Below are 8,620 nucleotides of genomic sequence, written 5' to 3'. Positions count from 1 at the left end.
TAATATTATTTGTTACAGGGTTCCGTTGCAAATATCTGCATCAATTTTGACTTTGATTACGGTTTAGGCATAACTAAAAATCCGTATAAACTGTGTTTCAATTCCAAAATTGGCGTAGCAAAAAACCCGTATCAATTGTTCTTCTACTACAGTTAAGACGAGTAAAAGCTCGTAACAGATATGTTCTCAAGATAATATCGCAGATAACAAAAAGTAACCTAGAATTTAATAAATAACTTAGTTGCACATTCAAACTAATAGATATAAAAATTCTGCAGTACAAGTTCATTCGTTAGTACTTCACTGAAATTCTCCAATTGTATCTTCAAGTAAACAAGAAAAAAAAACAATATTCTTCCTTAAATTCATCAAACAAGCTCCGAATGTTGTAGAGAAGTTGTTGAGTCACTCTTCGTATAAGCTCTGTTGTATTGCTCTAATATATACCACCTGATTACAAAAATAAAAATTTGAAATTAACACCAAGATAAAAATAAGTTAAACACTTGAATAAAATTGCCAAAAGGAAAGACAAGTTTAGATTTGATTAATTGGTACATTCCAAACCCATATAATAACGCATACAATAATTCGTATTATGGAGTTTGCTTCAATAAACTTAAATGTGACAATGTTAATATGCAATGCTAAATAACGAAGGCAAAAGAAAGAACGATAAACTTGAATGAAAATTCAAGCAACTCACATGAAATTGAAAGTAACTATTAATAATACTCAACAAGACTAAGGCATCACAACAAGAAAGGCATCACAAACAAATAAGAATTGATTATATCATCAACACCCAACAGAACAGTCCATGTAGTGGTGAATCATTTAATAGATTCAAAAAAAGTTATATTGATGTTATTTCCATAAAAAGTTCATCAAAGTTCGTCTTTTGGATTTTGATATCGTTGTGTCTTTAATAAAAAACAGAGATATGGTACTTTGATCCTTTTTTTGTTATTAAGCCTAGTAAGTACGACACATATGAAAACATAGAAGCAAGTGTTGTTTTCCATAATGTCATAATTTCAAGCAATTGAAGCCATGACCTATTATTTTTGTTGTTATGCGGCTGAAACAACCCTATACTTTCAGGTCCTGACCTATTGTTGTTGTTATTGTGCAGCAGCAAAAATAACGACAGTAGGAACACAACGACAGTAACGGCACAACGACAGTAGCAGCAGAACAACATCATTAAGATATGATTGCCATGCTTTCAAGCCTTACATATAGATAAGAATATCTTAGGAAATATAATCGAAGTACTAGACAACTACTTATTCCCAAGGTAATCGTTTTACTGCTCTAATAATGCTCTCATACTATATTTCTAGAAGTACAAAATAGAGCATAAAAGTTGACCATACATGAAAATATCCAAAACTCATTTGCATACATAATCACTTCTTAACCATCAATTATAACTTTATGGGATATAAGGCCCCTTCAGGTTCTCCTAAGATGGTATTCATGAGCTAAAGTTTCCTTGTAATGCATACAATCTCATTTTTAGATTTTGTTTCTTAGGTATCCAAGTATATTATGGTTGCTCTTGTTGGTGAACAAATTATCTTTCAACTACAACAATGAAACTAGTGAACACATATTACTAGTAGAATAAAAAGTTCATGTTAAGAAAATAATACCTTTACAAGGTTGCCATAAGGTTCACTATCCATTAATTGATCATCTGTACCCAAGTCAAAAGTATCTCGAGGCTTATTATGAACAACAACGTGCCATCCTGGTTCTGTAGGATCTTCAACATAGAAAACTTGTTTGACTTGTGAAATTAATACATACGGTTCATCTTTTTGTGATGCCAATAGATGAGAGAAATTAACAAGAGTGAACCCTAACTCGTCAGTCTTAATGCCTTTGCCTTTGTCGACATCGACCCAATCACACTTGAAAAGTACAAACTTGCGCTCTTGTGGATACGTCACCTCTATAATGTCAGTCACACGCCCATAATGTAATACCTCCCCACTCACTGGACTTTTATCTTTTGCACTAGCAAAGCTCATAACTGTTGCAATAAGCGTCACACCACTATTTTGCGTCTTAGAATCACGTTCTTTATCAACTGTTTTGAAGACATATCCATTCACCATGTAGCCGGTGAACCTTTTCGCATGAGACCATGGACCTCGAGATAATGCATCAACACCTTCAGCTAAAGGTTGTTTTGTTTGTCTTTGTCTCCCAATTTCATCCTTAAACCAGCCAGCAAACTCAGCTTTGCAGCGTTTCTGTTTTTCATGGACTGAAGTTTTTCGTCCACTCATCAAATTGACGAATGATTCATGTTGCCTAAATACAAAAGTGTAGTTTGTTATTCAATTGTTCATGGACACTGCTAATAAAACTATGCAAAATCAATTCTAAAAAAACTTACTTTACATATGGAGAGATATTATCTTCATTGAACAATATGTAGTCGTGTATTTGTCTTCTTTCTATAGGCTCAAGAACGAAGACTTGAAATCCTCCAATATGACTATTATCTTTATACCTCGGTGGTCTATCTAATCGTGTCTCCACATTTCCTAAATATCTAGTCAAAAATGTGAGACATTCATCAGCGATGTATCCCTCCGCAATAGATCCCTCGGGATGAGCTCTATTCCGCACATACGACTTCAAAGTACATAAGAATCTATTGGGATAGACATGTATTCAAAATTTGTATTAGTTTTAAATAAAGAAAATAAATAAGAAAAAACAGAACTTATTATATTTGACAACAAAGTTTACCTTTCAATGGGATACATCCACCGAAAATGGACAGGACCACCGATACGTGCCTCGGACGCCAAATGGATGATCAAATGCACCATAACATCAAAAAAAGATGGTGGAAATATCCTTTCCAAATTACAAAGAATTACTGGAATACGCTCTTCCAGCTGGTTAAAATCATTTGGCATATTTACCTTAGAGCATAAATCACGAAAAAATGAGCTTAACTCTATTAAAATAGAGCTAACTTGCTTTGGCAGCGTCTTCCGAATAGCAAGAGGAAGAAGTTGTTGCATTATAACATGTGAATCGTGGCTCTTTAATCCACATATTTTGCGTTCTTTTATGTTAATTCGATTAGCGAAGTTAGATGAATAACCTTCAGGAACCTTCACACTCTTCAAAACCTTGCAGAATAATTCTTTCCTAGACTTGTCCATAGAGTAACATGCAGGAGGTATGTAACATTTATTATTGTTTTCCTCAAAGCGCAAATGAAGTTCATGTCTGACTCCCATATCCTTTAAGTCAAGCCTTGCCTTTGCATTATCCTTTGATTTCTTATCGATGTCCAACAGTGTACCCATAATATTGTCAAATACATTCTTCTCAATGTGCATGACATCTAAGTTGTGTTTAAGAAGATTGTCTGCCCAATTCGGTAACTCATACCATATATTCAGTTTTTTCCAATTATCTGGCATGCTAGGTAAAGATTCCCATTCACGCGGTCTCTTTCTCCGAACAAGTGACGATGTATCGTTTACCACAGGTTTCTTTCCGAATTTATGTGGAATACATTTTAACTTTTCTAATACATCATTTCCGAGTAATGGAGGTGGGGGAGTTTCACTCTCAGTGGTTCCATCGAATTCCTTTCTAAGCTTACGGAATCTATGATTCATAGGCAGCCAACGTCGGTGGCCCATATAACATATTTTCTTCCAATTTTTCAAACGTCTGGACCGTGTATGTTTATGACACGTGGGACATGCCATAAAACCCTTAGTGCTCCAACCAGAGAGCATGGCAAGACCTGGAAAATCACTTATTGTCCACAATATTCCAGCACGCAATGTGAACATTTCCTTCGTATATGAGTCGTATGTCTCTACCCCTTCCTCCCATAATTCTTTAAGCTCCTCTATTAGAGGTCTTATATATACATCGATGTCATTGCCGGGACTTTTAGGACCCAGTATAATTAAAGATAAAATCATGTGAGGTTGTTTCATACACAGCCATGGAGGCAAATTATATGGAATAAGTATAACAGGCCAAGTACTGTGTGCACAACTCATCGTTCGAAAAAGATTAAAACCATCACTTGCTACACCTAGTCTTACGTTCCTCAAATCTCTTGCAAACATCGGATTTTTTTCATCAAAATGTTTCCAAGCCAACGAATCAGCTGGATGTCGCAACACTCCATCTTTAGTGCGTCCTTCTTCATGCCATCTCATATCCTCTGCAACTTTAGAAGACATATACATACGTTGCAACCTCGATTTTAGAGGAAAGTAACGAAGGATCTTAACAGGTGTGTTCTTCTTCTTTCTTGATCTCATAACCTTCCATCTAGAAGCCCCACAGAAAGTGCAAGACTGCAAGTCTGAATTTTCTTTCCAAAACAGCATACAATCATTTTCGCATGCGTCAATTTTTTCGTAAGTCAATCCAAGGTCAGAGATAACCTTTTTGCACTGTGTAAAATTTTCCGGCAGAGTACAACCATCTGGTAAAGACTCTCTTAGTAGTTCGAGCATCATACTAAAGGTCTTATTACTCCACCCACCTAGGCACTTGAAATGCCACATCCGAATAAGAAACGCCAACATCGTTTTCTTCTCACATCCAGGATACAACGGCTTTTTTGCTTCCTCTAAGAATTTATGAAATTTTCCTGCAATGTTAGAACTGTTCATACCAGTTTCTGCCAACCCCTCAACAATTTCCTCATTTACGTTCGGGAACAAATCTTGCAACATACCATTAATATCATCATCAGTAACATCTTCTCCACGTTCTCTATTCTCAACTATAGTAGATGAAGAAGATGTAGTTCCTATTGTCTCTCCATGATGAATCCATATTGTATAAGTACCTAGCATCCCTTTACAAACCAAATGTTCATAAATAGTTTCTCTATCTATGAAATTGAAGTTCTTACAGTCTACACATGGACACCTTATATGTCCCTCATTATTGACATAACCATGGGCATAAGCATATTCTAAAAATGTGAAAACTCCGTCATCATACTCTTGAGAATTCTTACACAAATGGATCCAACTTTTATCCATCTGTATGAAGAAAGGCCTGTACAGAACTTACATAACAAGAAATTCGAAAACCTAGTATCTCCAACTCTGTAACAACCAATTACTACTATTATTTTTCTAAAAAGTGTATCTAACTTATGTGGGCATATAATGAAAATAATAATTCGATTGCGTGAAAATAGAACTTGGAGGTATAAATTTAAAATAACTAAGTTCAAATCCCTAACTGAATCATGTTAAATTCTCATGAAAATTGATTAACTAGAGTTTGAAAATAAAATCTTGGTGAAATAATGAATAGGTCATAACCTGACATAACATGGTAAAATAATAAAATAGAATATATGAAGCTAAATCTTTAGGATAATGGTCTTTCCTAATCTGTTTTAGTGTTTCTATAATTCTAATAAACACCGTGGCAGTATTAAATCATACACGGCCTACTTTACAAGCTCGGGGACAGGAATACCTTTGGAAAGTGAAACTGTAACTGAGCGCAATAGGTCCGATGAGAAAACAAACCCCCAAAATTGGAAAAGTATGGTGTTGGTTGAGGCCTGCACAAATACACTATAAAGCATTTAGAAGTGCTGAACTAAAATGGAACTCAATAAAGCATTGTGGATAACTTGGCAGACATAGACAGACTGTGTTATAGAAGTTCAAATCTTTATCCTATGTCTTTATACCATGATAAAAGCTTGATCGATTCCGAAGTTCAATTAAATGAAATAACAAGAAAATCCTTCTCTTTGACTTTTATCAATAAAAAGGAAAGTTCATCAACAATAATGAAACAAAGAGGAATGAAAGTTAACACAAAAATTCAAAAACATTAAAGATTTTACTTTATTTGGACAAACAATTTCAAGCGGTTATCGGAACGAGTAAATGTTTAATGTTTTTAACATCTATTTTGCACCCTTAAGTTCCCTAATAACTCAGTTACTCCTCTCTTACTATCCTCTCTATCTCTCTCTTCTAAATCACATATTTCAATCGTCTGGGATTTTATGCTCTAGTCTATTTTCAAATCCGACAAGTCATTGTGGTTCTTATGTAGTCCTCTAAGGATAATAGTTTAATGTTACAGGACTGTCTTTTAAGTAATATATGAAATATGAGTCGAGATTTGAAACGAATCATGATATCCTATCGTCTAAATGGTTGATGTTGGTTCTATCTGAGCCACACTTCGGATACAAACAAATAATAAGAAAAGACAAGCACAAGCTTATTTGTATAAAGCAAACTTTCAAGTCTCTCACTTTTCGTATGTAATTGTTTGTGTCTCCTCTAGACACACATACATATTTGTGAGGCACAGAGCACACACAATTCTATTCAAAGTTTTACAGATAATTTCACAAAGCTTAATAAAAAATAGCATAATAAATTAGAGCTAGTGATCTAACTGATGATGATGACAAGGGGAGAAGATAAACAAGCTAAATCAAGACCAAGTGATGACTTAAAAGATCGAGGAAGAAGACTTTGCTGTAGAAATATGCTTTAACTTTTCTACCAATCAAGAATAAAAATAGGAATAAAGAAAGGAAGAAATAGAGGCATAAAAGTTCCAACTATTTCTTACATCTATTATTGTTTCTGATTGGTGTAGATTTGGCACAAGAAGAGATGGATTTCAAGTTATTGTTTTCAGGAGACTTCTAATGATGTAAAAAAATTCAATTTTGAGATTTAAACTTCTTATATCCATTCACTTCTAAAAGTTTTGCAACAAAATCATATATGGATTTAAAACAATTGAGAATTTATCCAATATAACTACATCAGTTTTACCAACAAAATCAAATTATCTTGATTTAGGATTTTATATAGTTAAACAAAATCAAAGATAAAGAAATACCTGACTTATCTCCCACCAAGAAATCAGCAAAACCCTTATGTTCTTTATCTCTTCCTGATCTCTCTCCCTCTTATTACTAGAAACCTTCTCCCAGCGTGGTATTATAATCTTCTCGTCGTGGTTCAGCAATTCTCTCGTTGTGGAGCTCTAAACTTCTCTCCTCATAGTCAGTTCTAATTCCCAAACCAAAGAAGTTTGTTGAGGGATGATTTGGGCACCCTAAACCCTAGCATGTTTTGCAGAGGGCGCCCAAAAATTTGGCCTTCTTTTACAATGGGCACCCGAAATTTTGGCGCAATTTCTAAAACTTTCGCGCAATATTCGACATCTCGGCCGTGTTTCTTCGCGCCAAATTAAATGTTACGATTTTCACCCAATAGCTACGACGTAGCTGTAACGAATACCCATAAGTTGTTATGCTTACCCAACCGTAGCCGAAAGGTATCTTTCCAATTTTTACAAATAGTGTGCGCAAGACACATTTAACACGGACATATGTGTAGCAGGTGCATAGAAAGTTCGTAGTCGTTGGTCGGCATTTGCTATGACCAGAAGATATCCATAGCAAATGGAGACTAGTAGGTACGGTTATTGCATTCCATAACAAAAGGTTTGTAGCTAAAGCCTGCCCGTTTTGTAGTGTTAACTAATGATTTCTAGAGAGAGAAAGAGTTGTAAAAAGAAAAAATGGAGAAGACAGAGAGAGAAACTTACTTGGAATCAAGTTTGGAGAAGAAAATAACTTGAAAAAGTGCTTCAATGATGGTTGATTGGTGTTTGGAGAAGAGGGAAGAAGATAAGATGGAAGAACCCTAGACTTTCTCGGTTTGGAGAATGAAAAAGAAAAAAAAAAAAAAACAGACCTGCTATTATAAAGCCCGACTGGCCCGACTAGTCGACCCGACCCTAGTCGGGCCGAGTCGGGGCTTTATTTATAATAAGTCCCGACTAGGGGTCTGGTCCCTAGTCGAGGCGCCACAATGGCGACTGGGGACTAGTCTAGGACTAATCCCGACTTTTTCAACATAGATATGAAGAACCCTAGAGAGTTAACTTAGAAAAAAAATAATAATATCTTGCGTTGCTTCCATGAAACAAATTGGACTTCAGTCACGGAATCATTAAAGAAAATAAAGACTCTTAGTAGAAGAGAAAGAAGATTAAGAGAAGATAGAAGAGTGTGGGTGGTTTTAAATTTTAATTTGAAAGAACTTTTTATTAAGAACTCCATTAATGGAGGTCGTGTGGAAAGAGAGAAAGAGAAGATGATGAAGATAAAATAATTAAAAGAGAGAAGTACAAGGGACAAAAACAGAAATAAGAGAAAGAAAAATACAAAAGGGAAATTTTAGAAAGTTAAATTTTGGCAAAGTTAAAATTTTTCCAAGAAGAAAATTTCGAGTTTTCAACTTTAAGACTTGCTACAGTTATACTTAAAACGTGTTAACTAGTATTATCTCACAAACCCTGAAGTTTACATGTACGTGATTAATTCGACGTAGTTTATCAACATTCGAGGAAGATAAAAAAACGATAACAATTGAATCTCTACCATCCATCATGTAAATCATGTATTCTTACATATATAATATATATATATATATAAGATAATAATAAATGGTTTGGTTCGGTTATCCGTCAAACAAATCCATGGACTGAATCAAACTACTCGGTTTTGACATTTTAACATCCAATCCGGATAACCATTGGATCA

The 8,620-nt window shown here is 34.8% G+C and overlaps 1 protein-coding gene across 1 annotated transcript; it reads right to left on the bottom strand.

Moving 5' to 3' along the window:
- Nucleotides 1-405: 405 nt before the first annotated feature.
- On the bottom strand, nt 406-5,057 carry LOC147549344 (uncharacterized). The gene is made up of 4 exons (XM_086668279.1): nt 2,770-5,057; nt 2,411-2,671; nt 1,659-2,325; nt 406-450 (listed from the first exon to the last, which is right to left on the bottom strand). The coding sequence occupies exons 1-4, from the start codon at nt 5,055-5,057 to the stop codon at nt 406-408; spliced, it is 3,261 nt and encodes a 1,086-aa protein (XP_086524405.1).
- Nucleotides 5,058-8,620: the final 3,563 nt, after the last annotated feature.

Source organism: Eschscholzia californica, unplaced genomic scaffold (assembly GCF_041429995.1).
Source record: "Eschscholzia californica isolate CP2 unplaced genomic scaffold, dmEscCali1.0.p SCAF_3, whole genome shotgun sequence".
Lineage (NCBI taxonomy): Eukaryota > Viridiplantae > Streptophyta > Magnoliopsida > Ranunculales > Papaveraceae > Eschscholzia > Eschscholzia californica.
This window is presented reverse-complemented; position numbering and strand designations above follow the sequence as displayed.